Source organism: Crassostrea angulata, chromosome 4, assembly GCF_025612915.1.
Source record: "Crassostrea angulata isolate pt1a10 chromosome 4, ASM2561291v2, whole genome shotgun sequence".
Lineage (NCBI taxonomy): Eukaryota > Metazoa > Mollusca > Bivalvia > Ostreida > Ostreidae > Magallana > Magallana angulata.
In genome coordinates, this window is record NC_069114.1 from 49,722,550 (window position 1) to 49,742,516 (window position 19,967).

At 36.0% G+C, this 19,967-nt stretch overlaps 2 protein-coding genes across 4 annotated transcripts; one reads left to right on the forward strand and one right to left on the reverse strand.

Moving 5' to 3' along the window:
* Positions 1-823: 823 nt before the first annotated feature.
* LOC128179722 (LRP2-binding protein-like) lies at positions 824-11,966 on the reverse strand. Of its 2 annotated transcripts, none has more exons than XM_052847261.1 (8): positions 11,917-11,966; positions 11,274-11,503; positions 10,826-10,939; positions 10,557-10,699; positions 9,996-10,156; positions 6,493-6,664; positions 6,101-6,266; positions 824-2,750 (listed from the first exon to the last, which is right to left on the reverse strand). In XM_052847261.1, exons 2-8 carry the CDS (start codon positions 11,487-11,489, stop codon positions 2,685-2,687), a joined length of 1,038 nt encoding a protein of 345 aa, XP_052703221.1. In that variant the 5' UTR covers positions 11,490-11,503; positions 11,917-11,966; the 3' UTR covers positions 824-2,684. The 2 variants fall into 2 exon arrangements, with proteins under 2 accessions (XP_052703221.1, XP_052703222.1); XM_052847262.1 differs by having other exon boundaries at positions 11,274-11,489; positions 11,917-11,948.
* A 759-nt stretch (positions 11,967-12,725) lies between these two features.
* LOC128182574 (zinc finger protein Xfin-like) lies at positions 12,726-19,482 on the forward strand. 2 transcript variants are annotated; one of them, XM_052851290.1, is made up of 3 exons: positions 12,726-13,023; positions 15,142-18,517; positions 18,625-19,482. In XM_052851290.1, exons 2-3 carry the CDS (start codon positions 15,144-15,146, stop codon positions 19,220-19,222), a joined length of 3,972 nt encoding a protein of 1,323 aa, XP_052707250.1. In that variant the 5' UTR covers positions 12,726-13,023; positions 15,142-15,143; the 3' UTR covers positions 19,223-19,482. The 2 variants fall into 2 exon arrangements, with proteins under 2 accessions (XP_052707250.1, XP_052707251.1); XM_052851291.1 differs by lacking the exon at positions 12,726-13,023 and adding an exon at positions 13,694-13,719.
* Positions 19,483-19,967: the final 485 nt, after the last annotated feature.

A 19,967-nucleotide genomic window follows, 5' to 3' on the forward strand; every position in this document is an offset into this window, starting at 1 on the left:
TGAAATATTAAAAACTGATGATTGCTATAAGGAAGAAATTCAATAGCTAAACAATTTATGCTTGTATACAATGGGTTGGAGCAGTTTACACTTTATAAACAGTGTAGCTGTTCTTAATAAAGTAACAACTGTTACAATGACGGTGACAAAAGGGAATTCTTACTGTAATAACTGACTGAAGTTTGCTGGTCATGATTTTCCAGTATTGGGACTTGTAATTCAAGATTGCAGATCATGATCTTTCTGTACTGTAGTTGTCATACATGTATGTGAGTAATGACTGAAGTTTGGTGGCCTTGATCATCCAGTATTGTGACTCTGTCATCAGTGACTGAAGTTTGCTGGCCTTGATCTTCCAGTATTGGGACTCTGTCATCAGTGACTGAAGTTTGCTGGCCTTGATCTTCCAGTATTGTGACTCTGTCATCAGTGACTGAAGTTTGCTGGCCGCTGTCCTGGAATTTACCCTAAGAAATCGGGAATGTTCTGTGTGCCACCTTCAAACAGCATTTCCTGTTAGCTATGTCATAAAGCTGACAATGGTGGGCCATAATGAGAGGAAGAGGACTGACCCAGTGATAGATTGCTAATGACTTGCACTTAGCCTCATTAGACGTCAGTCCCATTAATTTACCAAGTGTCCCCATTACCAGCAAGTTGTGTATTTTCCATTAACAAATACTTCTTAAAATGAATTTTAATAAGGTACTGTTTCTGATTTTTTGAAAATCTCGGATTTCCAGATATTGATTTGGTTTGTAGGTGTGTCATGTTTTTTTTGCTTGTAAGTGATATTCTATAACATGTACAATTTAATAAAAAAGACATTGGAAACATTTTTATTTTCAAAAACTTTACATGAATAACAAATCAACAACCAAAGCATACATGTACATGTAGATATAATAAAGTAACGGGACTGCACACATACACGCAGCACAGTAGGACTATCACAGAGCTAGGAAAACACCTATACAGATATCATCTACGAAACTCAGAAGATATTCGGTACTTTCAAGCATTGCACACAAATAAATAAAAGAAAATAATATCTTAAATCAATAATGAATACAATGATCAAGCAAGGCAACAGTTCAGAAAATAGTTCATCTAGTATTCTATGGTCATTCTAAGTACCTGTACTTATCTTTGTGCAATTAAAGTTTTTGGAGTGTTAATATTCATCGATCTAATGACACAAATGTAAAGCATACACATTAATAAACACAATGTAGGTATAGACGGCAATGACAACCCGGGCTGCAATATTTAATCTATATCTACAAGAGCCGCAGGTTAGCAGATCTATAAACTCTGAAGTTTGTTGTCTGTTTTATAGCAAAGAAATTTCCAGTGACAATGAACACCAGATGAAAGTGGCCATAAAAAATGTCACACCAAGTCCTATAGGTAAAACAGTGCAGCTTTGAAATGGGTCAAGGTATGATGTCCCTAACTCTCATCATGGGATCTGAATGGACACACTTCTGCTCCATTATTTGATATATCTCCAAAAGTATTTATCATTATGATAAGAGATTAATTGCATGGGTATTTCTGATTGAGAAGGGTCTATATTTTGATCTCTTAAAAAAATCAATGATGTTGCTATATGACGTCTCATGATTACGGTACACAATAAACACAGAAAACTATTAAGTTATAGTACGTAAACTGCATTTCAATTTAAAAGTTTTAAATTTAAATCTAATATATCAGTTCTATAGCATAACTATTACATCTTATAACCTAGATGTTCTGGTATATAGAAGAAGACCTGTGGGGTTTTTTTATTCAGCAAATTTTAGCTCGGATACAAAATGAATTCTTCCCCTACAGCTTGAAATTACACTGCAGTTTTCTTCTTTAAGAATGTTTGTAAGCATAAATTAAGCAAGACATTTTGAAACATGTACCATCAATATACGTACAGGTCTATGTTCCTGTAAACATACAGGGAAGGGTACAATAAATCAGATAGGAGACTAGAGGAGACTCCTCATGTTCCCAGGCCAGAGATCAATATGGTAGGCAATGGTTCACTGTATCACTCAATTTACACATGATCTGGCGAAATCATATAAATCCATTTCAAGGACTACGATCAGTCCAAATGGAGGCTGTCATATCAAGTACACCCAAACATGTCAAAATAGAAGAGTTATCAAGTATCAGTAAATTATCTTAAAATACTGGGGCAAGGAATGTAGAGAACCATATAAACATTCGCACATATACAAATACTTGCACACATTATAATAACACCCCCCTCCCCAATAAATTGATACATCTGGTGCCCTTGTTTTCAGAGCTCGATAAAAAACAAATAGTATTTAATTGGCTCCATTCTTATTGGGCATCACGCCCGTAAGACACAAATAGATAAACTTGTTGGCACAGAAATTTCATTAAGACATGAAAATGGTAACAAAAATTTTACAATAACACAGCAGTAATATGAATGTAAAAAATATATACTATCACAGAAAAGTATGTAAAAAACACCATGAGGTTCCCAAAAAAAGTTCCAGCACATCTCCATAGAAATAGAAATATTTTACAGTGTATATCAATATTAAGATATAAAAGCATCAGCAGAATTGAACCCCTGAGGCTTTTTGATCCACCCCCATAATGCTGATCATCAGAATGAAGATTTTGACGTGGTATGTAGTAAATGAACATCATATCACTCCATGCTGAGTGATATTCTGTAATCTAGCGCAGACATCAGGGTCAAATTGATAGGACTGAAAAAAGCAACACAAAAAAACGGCATTACAATCAGTCGTTAGAGAGGTCGGAGCAGCCTGATAGTGCTACACTTGGCATCTGTGTGCTGAGTAACATGTAATTGTAACAGACAGAAAAATGAAACTCTGTCATCAAACTGCAGCTCGTATTTCTTGATATTTAATATAATTTAACATTGATCTCTTTTTGCTGGTGACAAAACATTAAACTAAACGATACCAGGTCAATTTTATGACAGTCCTTCAGGTTGTTATATACAGACATAAACATCAAACAGGTCACTACCAGTATATATTTGATACGGTCAAACATCTGCTCCTATTTTTTACCATTTTTAGATAGCATAATACATGTATCAAAAGTAGATTTTCATTGAACATTCATTAGTAAATGCCTATCACGATAATCTCACTATTAACCATTAAAGTTTGTTTATCTTATATGTCACTAAAATTGGCAACTTTTACAATTTTTACAAACAAATGCAAAAAATTGCATTTTTTTCTTCATATTAATTTCCTCTTTTGAAGTATAGGGGGCATAGCTATAATTTTATTTTTAGCTGATCCCATACCATTTTTACATAAGTTTGATGTTCACAAACTTTGGTGATTCATGCGGAAAGCGAGTTTGCAGAAAAAATAAACATCCCACGTTTGTAGTAAATTTTTTCTGCAATGATCACTACCATCATAGCCCTCAAACTTTTTAGGAGTTTGATTTTTTGGAGCAAAAAAAAAAAATGCACGCAAACTCTTTAGAAGTTTGATTTTGGGGCCAAAAAAAAAATGCTCGCACTCTTTAGGAGTTTGATTTTTGGGGCAAAAAAAAGCATAATAGTAATACTGCATGTAGTCCTTATAAATGTCTATTTCGATTAATTCATTATGTTCCAGGACTAAGACATCTCTTACATAACATGTGACCTTGGCTCAATGACCTTGATATTAATAAGATAATAACTAACATTATGTGGCAGTTTTGAATTACTCTGAGAAAGCTAAAACATATGTTTTATGTGGATATATAGAGTGCAGACTATCCGATTGATGTATCAAAAACAATGTATTTTTGTAAATAGCCTGAATTTATACCAAGAATTGAGACTGAACCAGTAATAAATTACCAGCAATTTTAAGAACTTGACTCTGGCTGGCTTTTAATTAAGCTCTCATAGTGTTCCAATTTTAAACTATGTGTAAAATTCTGATGCTTCAACTGTCACTACATTAATTTAAGTTTCATAAATAAAGTAAATTTATGCACACACAGAAAGCCATTTCCTGGTCCTATTTATGCAGACAAGTTTATATCTATCATAAAGTGAGTCAGCAGATACTGAAAGTATATAATGTATATACTATTGTGTAATCATTGTTTGGCATATGAATGTATAGACTGAGCTTTACCGAGCTTTGTCGATTAAACCATAAATTGGGACATTAATCTGGGGACTCGCAGTTACAACATAATGGATGCATTATCCCACTCTGATGTGTCGAGCAACATTGACTGATGCAAGTCCCCCAAACCTTAAAGACTTCATGAGGCTGTGTCATGTATTGCATGGTACAAATTAATTCATTATTCAAAAGAGAAAAAAATATACATCAAAACAGAGTACAGGTATTTACATGTCACAAACTTATTTGCAAACAAGAACATTTGATGTTAAACTTGACATTACACAAATCAGTGGCATGGTCTTCTAGTGCAAGTTGCTTTCAGCAATTAATTAACATAATATATAGTCAGGTACTTCAGCAGTTCAAGATATATCTGCAAACACATTCAAAGAGAGCCAGGCAGCGGAGTGGTAGGGGACTGTGACAGTTCAAGATTTAGTATGCAGCAATAAAATTTAAGTTATTGTTTGCTTATCAAACCTTTTGCATACAAATGAAAGGAATTCCAGATCAGGAACTTATAATTGTCATTAACTTCTATCACTTTTGAATTGAAATAATTAATAGTTAACCTACAGGTAAAGAACCTATAATTAAACGGCTATCAGAAAGAATCTGCAATGGCTATGATCTGTAGGCTTCTATCAACCTTAACTTGTGACCTTGAGAAAAATTTCCACTGATGTCAAGAAGATATATAGTCGGGACTGCCGACAGAGAAGCTAGCTGACATTCAAGTTGTAACCACACCCTGGCACACTTCGTTGTTATGAAACTACTATCTTCCATATAAAGACTTTTTTTTCTGTTATGAAACTACTGACTTCAATATAGACTTCCTCCTTTATTACAATGCCAATATATATATTTCCCCTGGCATGAAAAAAGTATAATTTTTGGGGTTAAACCTATTATGTTCATTAGCATGTAGCTAGTCGATTAGTTTTTTCTCAGGTATTTTTAATTCATTCAAATAACAATTTTTAAACATGTGAAAACTAGCCATGCCACAGTATTTAATATTTACATCTGCAACTGCATGAGTACCCCTATATGTATTTCCTCTTATATATTTACATAAAAATTAAAATGTATTCATGTGTACGATAGCACCAATAGGGCATGTCTTATTATAAATACATCTGGTTAAAGCAGGTTATATTAATCAGTAAGTAAATTGCAAAAAGACCAAATATGGAGAAAAGTCAAAGGTCATATGATTACTAGCTCTTCCATCTAAGTAACAAACGGTATGATCAATAAAATGACATTTAAGGTACATTTTACTCACTTAATATGAATAATTTAAAGAGATGCATGTATATTTATACAATAAAATGCTTTCTCTTTTTTCATTGCATTTAACCAGATGACACAGATAATAGACCACCTGGGAACTACAGTGCCTCCCATAGTTTAAAAAACTGCAATTTACAGTGCACAAAAAATTGCGCTAGTTTTAAAATGATTAATCTTATTTCCGAACAATTTCTGTACAAGTGTTAGATTCAAAAAAAAAATTCCTGGAACGTTTTACTACAGATATCGTCACTTTACTTGTACAGAGACAATGTCAGTAGGAAATTGTATGAAGAATTTAATGGTACATGTACTAATTTTTTCCACAGAATATGTGTGTAAATAAGGTTAATCTCTCCAAAACAAGGGCAGATTTTTGTGCACCATAAATTGCGGTTGTCCATCCAAATTTTTTCAGATCGGGAGCTACAGACCTGCAGCTATGTACGATCAGTGAAATCACACTGCAGAGCAATGCAAGAGCAATAACCCTGATAGGCTGCTGCATCAATGGCAGTGTTTTCATGCTATCACCTCAGTAAATATTTCCAGGTAAGTAATTCATCAAATAAAATTCTGACAACAATTACATATAAGAAATAATTGTGAATCAGTCCTTAAGGAAGGACATTGAGGGTTACCTTAGAGTAGTAGCGTTTGGCCTCAGCCTCGTTTCTCCTGACACCATGACCCTCCTGAAGGCACCTGGCATAGTAAAAACAGCCCATGGAAATCCCCTTGGCGATGTAGCTCGGCAAACACCCAGTCTCCTCTGCAAGGCGCTCCACATCCGAGAACTGGGCAACCCTGTGAAACAAACAAGGTTGTATAGGATTATTTGTTGTATTTATCATAAACTACAGCAGAAAATTCAAACAAGGATGAATAAGTGTTTATCATATTCATGGGTTTCTTTAGGATTCTGAGGATTAAAAGATCTCATGGCAAATTATTGCTTACTTTAAAATCATGATGTCTAAATATCAGAGAAATGTTGTACATCAATTCATGTATAGCTATGCAAGTAATTTACCTAGCAGCCAGATCTGCAGCCTTGGTGTAGAGCTTCCTCCTGTAATAGTTGGCCACAAGGTTACCCATGGCGTACACATTGCCCCGGTCCGAGGCTTCCTTTAGGCAGACATAGGCGTTGTCTGCATCCTGCTTCACTCCTATACCGTACTCATACATTACACCTAAAGCACCTGCAAAGATATAATTTGTGTGTAAATCTCAAAGTAAATGTTGAATTAGTTGATAGTTATATAACCTCTGAAATAAATTTTTGTTCCAGTATAGGTAAAGGTAGGTACAGAAATTTTTGTTTCAGCATAGGTAAAGGTAGGTATAGCAGAATCCCAAACCTTATGCTGCATATTTCTATTTTCATTCCTTCCAGAGTATTATACAAACAAAGAACGAGGTACGGTAAATGCCAAAAATGGCCCTATCTCTAAATCGAACGATATTTTACTAAAAGGTAGACATTAATATGTAACTTCATGAAATAGAACAGTTTTGATAATTTCTTCATAATTTTTGTGTGTGCCAATGCTCAAATAGTGTGTCATTTTAGTCACTTTATAATGACGTTGCATTTACCATCGTAACGTTATACACGTAAGCAATGGAATTCATATGAATCACCCCTCATAAAAGTAACTTTAAATAAGACGTTAAGCTGTATAATGATCATTATTATATACATATAATTATTAACTTATAGCTATTCACGGTAAATGAAAAGTCCAATATCTCGTGTGCTTTTGGAAAGCTCAAATTATAGTGCTCCATATATAAATCAATGTTAACACATCCGTCTTTACAATTACGTTACATCATTCTCTTTTGAAAGGGTTGATATCTCTTTTTAAAGATATAAATATTGTAAATTATCATAGTCTTTAACAATTTAACAAAATCTGATTATTTCCGTATTTCAATTTGCATTCAACTAGTTTCATTAGGATTTAGGCTCGCAGTGTAGTTTCAAAATACGAAATCGGGATTTCCTAATGGAATGTTCCTAATGAAACTCGAGGAACTAATTTCTGCGTAAATCACAAGAAGCACATATCGCAGTTAAAAACCTCGCTTTTATTTTTCAGACAGATATATATCAAAAGTTTGGCGTTTGTGATTTTATATTCTCGCGATTTGATTCGAAACAGTTGAGTCGTGGAATGAAGTACTCACGTAAAATAAAGAATATACAGTATGTGACACAAAATGTAAGGCAAAACGGTACAACACATACTCTTGATTTATAAAAGTAGTATATTCAGTTTATTTATTCAATGGATTAACTGTATGGAACTTTAATAGCATTACCCTTTTGATAACATTTACCGTTAACAAAACTAAAGACATGATCACAGACAGTTATTCTTTCTTCAGGAGAATGATATAAAGTTTCGTATATTTGAATAAGTTTAAATATTTTTTTTCTTTATTACTTACATGTGATGTACAATTTTTACCGCGCGCCGTACAATATTTTAGGTTTCATTTGTTCCAAGAAACAAACAACCGTTTTCATTAGTTTTTGATAAATGATAGTCATTTTACTCTTTTAAAATGTGTTATACATTGATATGAAATATTTTTAAATCTTTATAATTAACCATAAATAATGCACACGTTTAATCCAACAGTTTCTATCCACGTGTTTCACCTGTCAATCAAATCAGTCTGCGAGCTGCACCTTGTGCTCTTCCATTTCCGTTCAATTGTTTTTTATTTCAAGAAAAATGCGTCTAACAATAACGTATTTTGCAGTATTTATGATGTATGATATCATGATTATAATGCATCTGTGAAGATTAATTCTTACATACACTACGTTGTTTAAACTCTCTCTCTCTCTCTCTCTCTCTCTCTCTCTCTCTCTCTCTCTCTCTCTCATGTTTGTGCAACAATACAGAAGTAATAAAGTCTTGTTTGCATGGATTTTATTCATTTTAAATACTAATGATAAGTATAGCGCTTTCAACGCATGAATATACGTTTGTAGACTATCATCGGCTTTGTCGGTAAAAATATTATTTGTACATATTAAAACATAAAGTAAATGAACCTGTGCTTGCAAAAAAATATATTCACTGATGCAGAAAAATAGTAAAACTAACAAAATGAAAAATATATACATGTACATTTGACTAAACGCACGACATGATCGCGGCAATGTGTGAATGTCAGACCGTAGGCCTATACATGTAGAACCTCTATATATCGTTATCATCATTTACTTGTCAGCTGAATTACCGATAATTTAAGCATGGAAGATGCGTCATGTAAACTTATTTTAAAGATTTTATTGTATATCACGGTCTACATCAGCAACCTTTTGTTTGATGAAGTCGGGAGTCCTCTAACAATGTCGAGCAAAAAAAATCGCTAAGCCTAACGTTAATTTCTTTCACTTACGACCCGCCTTACTCAAAGAATGTGACGTCATGTAAACAAACTTGTTCTGTACATGCGTTTGAAATGCTTCAAATGAAATTTACTGATATTTTCTGAGTGAATGGATCATTCACCGAACATTTCTATAAAAATATGGGACTTATTGTAGAATTAATGATGTTTTCTTGTGTTGTGTAAACAAATATGAATATTATGTGGTGGAAAAAAGTGCTACTTTGTTGTTACTTCGAAACGAGAGTGAAGTATGGCGAATATATATCTTGTTTTTAATCATTTGCCAAGTCGAAGAATCGTTTCAAGAAGCTCAAAGTATGTAGTGTGAATGAGGAAAAAACTATACAAAACCTACAAGTACGTGGACAACAAAAGGAAACATGACTCAACAGTATAGGGTAGGCCTAAATACAGTTGACGGTAGACCTAAAGTGAAAACAAAAATGATCACGTCCTATATTCATTATCATGATAACAATTTATCAGAACTTATTATAGATATCATTTTTTTGGGAATAAAAGTTACTGAAGATAAATTCATCTTATCTTGTCTGATTTTCGTCATCGATAATTGATTATACGGCGAATATAACCGCATCTGCCTGACTGAATCCACCACTAAATCTCGTCACAAAACGGGAAATTTAACTATCAGCGCAGGCCTCGAGCAAAATGGAATCATGTTTAAATCTTTTCTCTTTTTAATTATATTTTAATAAATCATGTTTCGTTTTGCTCGAGGACTGCGCTCTATATACATTTTCAAATTTTATAGTAAAAATTGCCTTGAATATGTTAATTTCCGGTAAACATCGTGCATTTAGGGGATGCTAGTGTTGCTTAGCAACGCTTTGCACGATTATTTTTACGGATTTATCGCTTACACTTGACATCATATTCGTAATTATGCATTTATTTACTTTTCATAAACAGCTTGAAAAATGTTGGAATTTTAGGCATTTATACCATTACAACCGTACCTAGTTCTTTCACCCTATAATCTTCATTATAAATGCAGCAAAATGCTTTCAACAAATGAAATGTATATAGAGAATTTAATCAGTCTTAGAGAGATAGAAATGATCTGAATACACATAGCTAACAGAAGTGTCTAACCTTGGGATTCTAAACTTCCATTCCCAGTGGCCTCGCTGTGCCAAAAGAAAGCTTTTTTGAGATCCAGACTGTCGTTCTGTCGAGAATAGAACATGCCGAGAGTTGTCTGTGCAGCTATGCTGGCTGAAGGGTTACCATCATCAGCGGCCAAAAGCCAGTACCTACAGAGTCAATCCGAAAACTTAACAGCAATCAAAGTTGAAACAATAAAAATCAGACCAATATCCTGTCCACCCTCCCAATTACCAAAGAACAAAAATTAAGCAATGCAATGGCACAGGACAAAATCCTGAGATGAAATAATGATATGAACAGTTCAACCCCCTACCCTTTCTTTTATCACACAGTAAGACAAACAAAATTAAAGGGTCATCCAAGTATTTGATTAATGTTTCAATTAAGGAGCAGATTGCAATTACTTTATTACAAAAGAAGAGGTCATAGACTCTTTCCAATACATCAAAGTAAAAAACATTTAAATGTACATGTTTAATAACAAAAACTGTTGCCTTTAGGAATCAGGGACAGACTAAGTGCTGTAAATGAATGGACAACATTTACCTCAGAGCCTCCTCATCGGACTGTTTGACACCAAATCCCTGGAAGTAGGCTCTCCCAATATTAAACAGAGCTGGATACTTCAGGTGTTTTGCTTGCTTGGATTCTGAGTTGGCTATCTTTTTTAAATATTCAACGGCAAGTTTCTGCAAGAAGAGAGAGAAAATTACACATTAATTGCATTTAATTATTTTAACAGTAGATGAGTTTATCACCTTTAATTCTTTTTTATTAAAACATTCATTTTTTAATCTAAATTGATAACAGCTGACCTCATCTTGCTTGCCTCCCTGGCCGTCGTATAACATACAGGACAACATATACATAGACTGGAAATCAAAGTCCTTGGAACGCTCAAAATATATTCTGGCCTTCTCAAAGAAATTCTGAAACATCAACGGTTCATCTCTTTCACTTTAGATAAAAGTATCATGATGTAGGAAAATAAATGCACATTGCTTTTAATAATATGTTTACTTCTTGAAATACATGTACGTCCAATTTATCTGTAATCATTTGCAAACCTGAGTTTCTTTTTCACCAATTTATAAGCTTTGGTCTCACTGATTTCCTTTGAATATGTACATGTTTTTAATCTGTTTTTTTTTGCACATACAAATTCATTTGCTTTCAAAGGTAAAAGGATAATATACCAGGGTAATACATAGACATTTTAGTGCAATGCAATACTCATGCAGTGCAGTAGATTTCCATTCATACTTGCTCATGATAGAATAGCCCCAGTTGGAAGTATGCACGTTTCTCTCCATTTTTTATTCTCTCTAACAGAATGCTCTCTACTTTCTCCATGAGTTCTTCCTCTGTGAGGGAGCCATAGCCGGGCAATTCCTTTGTCTCCTGTGCGATGTCATTAAGGATACTCTTCTCTTTTGTAAAGGGAACCTTCTCTTGTGGAATATCCTTTGACAACTCCATCTTGAGAAGAAAACCTGATATCAGAAAGATATATGAAAATAAAAAATCCAAGCAAAACATCAAAAGATTCATTTAAATAAAAGCTGTAACCATTTTTCATTTAAATTTTCTAAGAAAAAATACTGCATAAATTTAAAAGTCAATGATGGCTTGGCGAAAATGTGCCACAAACCAAACCCTTTCCTACGTGTTGTGCCATATATATGCTGCTGTCATTACACTAAATGATTCTAAATATTATGCACGATCACGATACAGAGCAACGAGAAAATTCGAGTTATCCATTTGTATCGTGTTTTCGGGTTGAGATAAAAGTAATGTTTGTTCCAAATTGAATCAACCTACTTTGATAGCCTAGTTCTTCATCATAGTGTGCAATCTGATATAAAATATTCATTAAAATGAAAGATTTTCTCTTTTTTCTTACCCTAACAACAAGTCCCAGACCCAAACAATACCAAGACGTGCGTAATATTTAAAACCAGAAAATGTTCCGGGTAACAAAAGAATTCCCGGAGCAAACACTACCTCTCCTCTTTTGTTGATTGATAATGGTTTGGAAGTAAGTTTTCCAAGTTTTCACACATTACTATGATTTAAAATGCATATGTATAAAAATATCTTTGTGTTGTAGCGCTACGGAGAAATCCTATATAATTTCTTTTTTAATTTAATTTCGAGTGCTATTGGCAAATTTTATTTTACTGGATTCTGATTTTCTCTCTCTCTCTCTCTCTCTCTCTCTCTCTCTCTCTCTCTCTCTCTCCTCTCTCTCTCTCTCATATTGAACATGTTGAATGAAAAATTTGAGAGAGAGAGAGAGAGAGAGAGAGAGAGAGTGTGTGTGTGTGTGTGTGTGTGTGTGTGTGTGTGTCCCTTATAATTTTGAATACAATAATTGATAAGTACTATGTCTCTTAACATTTATAATAAAAAGGATTTTTTATATGTTGCGATTAGAGGATGTTTTATCAAAAGTGTTTTCTTTGATTTAGGTGATAAGCTGTTAAAAAATAGTATAAGGCTCCGTGCGCAACTTTCTGAACAAAACGCACATTAATTTCTTCTTCTGGGAATTATTAAAACCACAAATTAACAGTATGACTCTCAAAATTCAAGACTTTACATAACGAATGTACTAGCTATTAAGAATGTCCAATTTCATCAATACCCATTATTTCCGAGTCGTAGAACTTCTGAAAGGTGTACACAGATTTCCCCGGGCATCGGCTCGCAGTTAGGGTGCCAGTAATCGGCGGGTAGCTACAGGTAGTCGGTGGCATTAGCAGGGTGATAATTGTTTACCTGAATAGACCAATAAACAATTGTGTGTGTGGATAATAAACAGAGTTTGACTCGGGGCAGGCGAATTTAATCCACTAACAATTACGTAACACTCACGATGTCCCTATATAATACCTGATACACCTGTCAAGCCAGTTTGAGTTTTAACTCAGCTTGGTCCAATTCAATAAAAAAAAAAACCTTGTTCAAATCAATAGTGACCGTTGATGGACGCACACATCAAGTTGAGGTTAGTGTTTAAATGTCGTACATGTATTCTAATTTAGTGTACAATTTATGTTGCTGTATTTAAATATTCATACCAATGCAAGACCATGTGCACAGACGGTGTGAAATTTTAACTACGTTTAAATAACCTTTAATTTTAAAAATTTAAAGTTAAACTGTTATGAAACTGTTGGTTTACAACATTAAACATTGAAGCTGGTCTATGGAGAATTTTTCTAACGCTTACAAAGGGAAAAGAAAAATGCTTGTATATCTGTTTATTGTAAATGTATTTAAATAGTTTTATATTCTCGATATGCCTGTAATTATTTTCAGACATTAATAAAAATAAATCTACAGTCTTTTCATGGGACACTTTCTTATTCAAGTGAAATGAAAATTTTAAAAAAATCCAAAATGTAATATTTTTCGATATTAGTCAAATTTTAAAAGGAGGGCAAATTATGTAGATTTAACAAGTGAAGGGGGAATGTTGGACAAAAAATCATAAAATTTTCTTATTAAAATTATGAAAAAAGGAATGACCAGCTTTGGTATTCTATTTGAAAGAATAATCATTTTATTAACAAGTAATGACCAGTATAAACAGAGTTTTTGGCCTTGAAACTTTGCTACATGTATGTATCAAGTTGTGGGCCTTTGCTACTTATATATATAGCTATCTTCATGACAGTATTGAGATAATTTTTCAGAACATGTATGTATATATAATATCTAATGACTTTAACTTTATTTACTTGACTTTAATACTTTTAGAAGATTTATCAATTTTGGTAATTCAGAACTTCAAATATTCAATAAAGGTGAATCGGTTTTAATTGAGGCCATACATATTGGGATATGATGATATATTCATCATATAATAGGGTGTTTTCTGTGTCTTCAAATGACTTAATCACTCATTCTTATTCAAACTGCATTGAATGAAAATTGTTTATTGAATTTTTTTTAACCTAGCTATTCAAGCTGAAGTAAATGATATATGAAGTATATGCATGCATGCATGTACTATACACTAGCTGGTACAACACTGGTACGTACTTTGTAATACATGTACCGGGTACAAGCATATTTGGTGCATGATGTAATGACCAAAAAGCATATGTATAAGTATATTTGGTGATTTAATGACCAAAGTTTGATTGATTTCAAATGCTGACTCATTCCTGCATTAAGTTTCCTTTAAAAATACAGGAGTTTACTTAGAAATTATCATATGCATTCAGTTCTACTGGACGGTATATTTACTAGCAAAATAGATAATTTATTGGGAGTGACCAGTGACTTGAATTGCAATAACTCAAAAAAAAAAATCAACAGGCCAAACATTAAAAATGAAATAATTTCTTTGGTGTATTATGTACAGGCTATGAACTGCAAAGAAATACATAACCTGTTTTTAAAGGGTTACGTATATAATGGTAAAAATTATTATTAGATTATCGGTATTGATTAGTTAACAAACATTGGAACCACTAAAGAATTGATTAGTTAACAAACATTGGAACCACTAAAGAAAGCACTTTGCTGGCGTGCCAGTCCAGTTCTCACCAAGTACCATTTCTCAGCAGTGCATTGTTACATCATTTTTCATTTATAATTTTATGTGTTGATAAAATGATGTAACAATGCACTGGCAAGAATTAATTGGTACTTGGCGAGAACTGGTTGCATGCCAGTATAGTTTACATGTGACTAGCATCCTTACTGAAACATTCTTCATTTTCAATGTAATTATGCATAAATTTTCTTTTTTTTCCTTTTTTTTTGAGTACCTGTATTAATACAATCAGTTTAAAATGAAATTTTGCATGGCCATGGTTAATTTTATCAAACAGCAAATACAATCATGTTATGTTAACACATATACGCGGTATACATGTATATCAACAAGGTTAGCAATTCTGTACATTAACATCAAGTGAGTTGTAATGGAATAAATATACCTCAGACGGCCATCATATTTAAGAGAAAAACAACTAGATGTACCTTCTATGTAAATAACTATGTCAATTTCCAAAGATTATACTGAAAATATATTTTGAAATAAAATTATTAAACAGATTTTTTCTGTACAAGTAGATATATGTATTTAATGCCATGCTTGTCTAATCTGTAGGAATGGATGACACAGGAAACAGTTCAGTTCTCGACACCTCAGAGGGGGCGCTAGTGGTGGACCTATCTCACTGTACGGATGACTCGCAGCTTGCTGATACCTCAAGATGTACTCTGGAGGACTCGAAACTTACCGAGACACACACTGCCGTTGCCTCCGAGGAGAGGAATGGTCCTGGAGGTGTCACCTTCACCTCTGAGGACCTACCTCAGAAAACCGAGACAAATCCTTGTGAGAAGTCTGCGTGTACTAACAGTGACTCATGTGGAACCAAAGGAGTGAAAGAAAAATCAAACCTTGATACAGACCCCAAGGAGGAGGCAGCAACTCACAGGAAGTTAGATGAGGCCCAGACTTGCACCAAGTTCACGCCTCAGAAAGCTATGAAGGCTGTGCTACAGAGAGGTACAGAAGAGCCCCAGAGGAGTAAATACACCCCACAGAAGGTCGACCACAGACTGGCCCAGCTGGCAGTCAATGCTTACGTATCCCCCTCCAATAGAGGGGGCTCCCCAGAGACTGATAGAGGGGATCCAACGGACAAGGAACAGTCCACTGCTGGACGGAACATTAAGGCAGATAAATCTTATCTGGAAACATCCCATTCTGCAGTACCTTCTGCCCCTCCAAATACCTTCCACGGAAGGAGCAGTGTTCTTACTACAAACCAAAACTTGATTCATCCCCATGTTCAAATCCAACAAGAATTGAACAGTAATGTACAACAAACCACAGAATCAGGCATTGGCCATTCTACAGGGGAGCATCCATCTTCATCAGAAGCTGCACAACCTACAACTACCTCTTATGCTATGAATCCTCTGTCGAACAGAAAAGAACCAACACCAGCAAACATGGTACCAGTTCAAGAGAAGCAGAAGATTCCCTCTCAAGCAGATCTGTATTCTCAGGAGATGTCTCGTTTATATTCTAACGTGAAGCAGAAAGAGAATACTTTAGGATTGGATGGAAGAGGTCCACCTGAGGAAGATGAGGAGGAGGAAGAAATGGAGGACATGAATGAGACATATGACCAGAGTGACCTCAGTAAAATGGAGGATGAGATGGAGACCAGTCAAGTTGAGGAGAGAGAACCAGTCCAGTTTCAGACAACAGATGTTCATTGTGCTGCCTGTAACAATTGGTTTATGAATATGAACTCGTACACCCTTCACATGCCTAGACATGCTCAGATGGGCTCCCCTTTGTTGGGACTAAAGTGTGAAATCTGTAAGAAATCATATCTGTATGAATTGGAATTCAAAGCTCATGTACAAGCCCACTTAGAGAAGCAGAAAGTTTATAAGTGTCGGGTTTGTTTGAAGCCTTTCCATGAAAAATCGGAGCTTCAGCGTCACGCAAAAATTCACCAAGACAAGAAAGAATTTTCCTGCCAGTTTTGTGGTAAGGAGTTCCATTACACCTTTAATCTCAAGAAACACCTGAGAACTCACACAGGTGAGAAACCATATACCTGTGTTTTGTGTGAACTCAAGTTCACCCATAAGAACAGCCTGAACCGCCACATGAGCGTGCACACTGACGACAACAAGGTTGAGTGCTGTGTTTGTGACCGGGTGTGTCCCGATCGGTGGACCCTTCAGAAACACCTCGCCTCTCATCAGATCCTCCACTGCCCTCAATGTGAACAGTACTTCACCAACAGCAGAGAACTGCAGGAGCATCGGAAATCTCACAAAGAAACAGAAAACTCTGCCCCTGAAGTACTCCAGATGCACAACACTAACCAGGCCAAGCCCTCAGACATTGCCATAGCTAGTTCAGAAAACATGAAACCGTCAGACCTTCCTCAGAAACCAAAAGCGAAGCGTAACAGAAGATCTGCTGAAACACAGTGTGAAATCTGTCGAAAAGTTTTCAAAAATCCAGGAAATTATTACCGACACTTACAATCCAAAGAGGGAATGCCGATTCAGACGTGTGACTTGTGTGGGCACCAGTTCCATGATGTTTACGATCTGTTGAAGCACACACGCCAGGTTCACTCACAGACTGTAGACACAAAGGGCTACAGCTGTCGTATGTGTGGGCAGAGCTTCACAGACCTAGCCCTCCTGACGGAACACATGTCTGAGCATCTACAGAAAATGAAGAAATCAGGCTCAGCTTTACCCAGACCCCAGCCCATCAAGCAGGAGGAGCCTCTCCCTCACTTTTGCTCTGTTTGTGGTGAACAGTTCCTCAATGTGACGCTGCTGGAGCTCCACATGATGGAGCACTCCTCCTCCCATGGAGCAGTCAATGTTCTAGATCTCTCAAAAACCAAGGATTCTGCCAGTCAGCCTCCTCCAAGAAAGCGTCTGAAGCTCGAGTCTGTAGAAACAGCCGAGTCACATGAATATTACGACAGTGACAAGGAAAATGAACCTCTCAATCTCTCCAAGAAGACATACTCTCCGAGGGCAAAGCCAAAGATTCTGGGAGTTCACCAGCCCAGGGGTCACTCATCTCTCTCCAGCGTCAGTAATGTGCCTCCTGTCACAAGTCACATGTCTTCTCATCTCAGCCACAAATCTCTAGCCAGTTCAGATTCTAGCCCTGTCGGATTAGATTTATCATGCAGATCAAAGGTGTCTGAAGCACATCAGAATATTGCTGCTGATGACCAAACACAGAACAAAAATGAATCTAACAATGCCTCTGATCATTTCCTGCAAAAGTCTGCAATGGAAGATAGTACTGAGAGAACAGACAGAGAGAAAACTGAGGTTGGTCCTGACAATGGGATTGTACCACTGAAATCCTCACCCGAGGAGACCAGTGTTACCATGGACACAACTCATGATGATTCTCCAGATGAGAACTCTAACCTAACAGACAGAAGTGATCACCTTGAACAAGTGCCTGACCTTGGCAGTAGAACAGTTTCCCCTTCGTCCTTGACCTGTGAGTATTGTACAAAGACCTTCAGCGACCCGGTGACCTTGAACAGACACCTGTCCTCCCACTATAAGGAGTGGGCCTTCTACTGTAACTACTGCAACACCATGTTTACGGAGGAGGTCAGCTACAGGGCTCACACCCCCACCCACCCCTCACACACCCCTTATATGTGTAATGTGTGTAGCACCCATTTTTCGGACAGAATCAGCCTCGGGGCCCATCTCTCCCAAGCTCATTCCCAGGAGAAACCATTCCAGTGTGGCGTTTGCCAGAGGAGGTTCCCAGTGAAATCCTACCTCGGGTCTCATTGCAGGACACACCTGACAGAGCGCCCATTCAAGTGTAACATCTGTGAGAGGACCTTTGTCCACAACTTTAATCTGACCAAACACATGAGGACACATACTGGAGAGAAGCCCTACACATGTGCTTGGTGTGACAGAAAATTTAGCCAAAAGAACAGCTTGAATAGGTAAATAGTTTTATTGAGACTTAAATATGTGTTGTTAAAAATGTGTTGGAAAATCTAAATGTTCTTATATTTGCTTCATTGTTTAATGAATTTCTAAAATGTTGTAGGCATGAGAAAATCCACATGCGAGAAACGCCCTCCAAAGGAGCTCTACAGCCTTCTTCTGGAGGTGGTCAGCTGTTCAGCCCAGGGCCAGGACAGGAGGAACCCCAGCATGGTAGGACCACACCCTACAAATCAGAGAGATCCACCCCCAGCACTATCAGTAGTCCCCACCCGACCACCCCCCAGAGTCAGCACCAGAACCGGTCAGTTCAACGCTCCAGGAACAGCTCTGCCAGCTCCACTGGTACCCACAGGTCTACCCCAGAACCAACCTCACAGGACAGGTACCCCGCCCCTGAGGTCCTACAACATATGTACATGCAACAGATGGCTATGATGCAGCATATGGCTCAGCAGCAGCATGGGGGCAGCATGAACTTGATGCAGAGCCCCTACATGATGGCAGCATACATGCAGCAGATGCACATGATGCAGCAGATGGCGGGCCAAGATCCCAGCATGATGTCCTATCCCCCAGCAGCAATGGAGTCCATGATGTCCTCTTATGCCAAGTCCATGGAGGAATACAATAAAAATCTCGAGCAACAGACCAGGAAAGACCCCAGCCATTTCCCAGGCGGTCATGGTAAAGGGGTGTAACTCTCAAGTTGATGGGATCTAGTGTCACTTGGATAAAGAAACTTCTACAGACAGTAAAGTGAATTCATTAGACTTCACATACAGGGGACAGCTGAGAAATCTGCCAGAAACTTTGGTGTTTTTTTGTTCTGAGTTTAAATTAGGATAATCATTTCAGTTGATTTCAGTTGATTTTACAATGTGTTGATTAAAACTCTAAAATATGATTATCAAAGTATGAACATGGTTGGTCAATAAATTGTAGTTTGTTAAAATCTCAATTTTTTGTTAATTAATTAAGAGAAGTTTACACAAGAAGTGCATTTCCTTCAATGCTGATGTATTGTGCAATCCAGAATTAAATTTCCATGGATTTTTAATCCCTTGAAATTTTGGTACTTATAAAAATTACCGGTATTAAAAAAGTTGTCTCCCTTTTGAATTGATTCTAAAATTTAATCATTTTCAAAAATATCTAAATTCAAGTACAGGTAATCAATATATGGTCTTCATTGGGTTGTGTGCGATACTTTTTTTATGCTTTCAATTCCTGAAATCAGACGTATTCTAAAATGATAAATGTCTAGCTGTACACCTGAATTACATATACATGTATCAAGTTTTAAAATAATTAATGGAATACATTTTATAGTGGGGAGTACAATTGATGTAACTTACTAGAGTAGTTCAGTATAGTGCTTGATAGTCCAATTCACAGTTATGAATACTTATTCTTAAGACTTTTTTTTGCAGCATCTATTGTAAA

What these genes read in the sequence shown, in the direction of transcription:
- LOC128179722 (XM_052847261.1), bottom strand. Translation starts at nt 11,489, where the DNA reads ATGGAGTTGTCAAAGGATATTCCACAAGAGAAGGTTCCCTTTACAAAA. An exon ending in GGCTATTCTATCATGAGCAA is followed by an intron (nt 10,940 to 11,273) that starts GTATGAATGGAA and finishes TTGATGTTTCAG; the next exon opens with AATTTCTTTGAGAAGGCCAG. An exon ending in TGGAAGTTTAGAATCCCAAG is followed by an intron (nt 6,665 to 9,995) that starts GTTAGACACTTC and finishes ATATCTTTGCAG; the next exon opens with GTGCTTTAGGTGTAATGTAT.
- LOC128182574 (XM_052851290.1), top strand. Translation starts at nt 15,144, where the DNA reads ATGGATGACACAGGAAACAGTTCAGTTCTCGACACCTCAGAGGGGGCG. An exon ending in CAAAAGAACAGCTTGAATAG is followed by an intron (nt 18,518 to 18,624) that starts GTAAATAGTTTT and finishes AAAATGTTGTAG; the next exon opens with GCATGAGAAAATCCACATGC.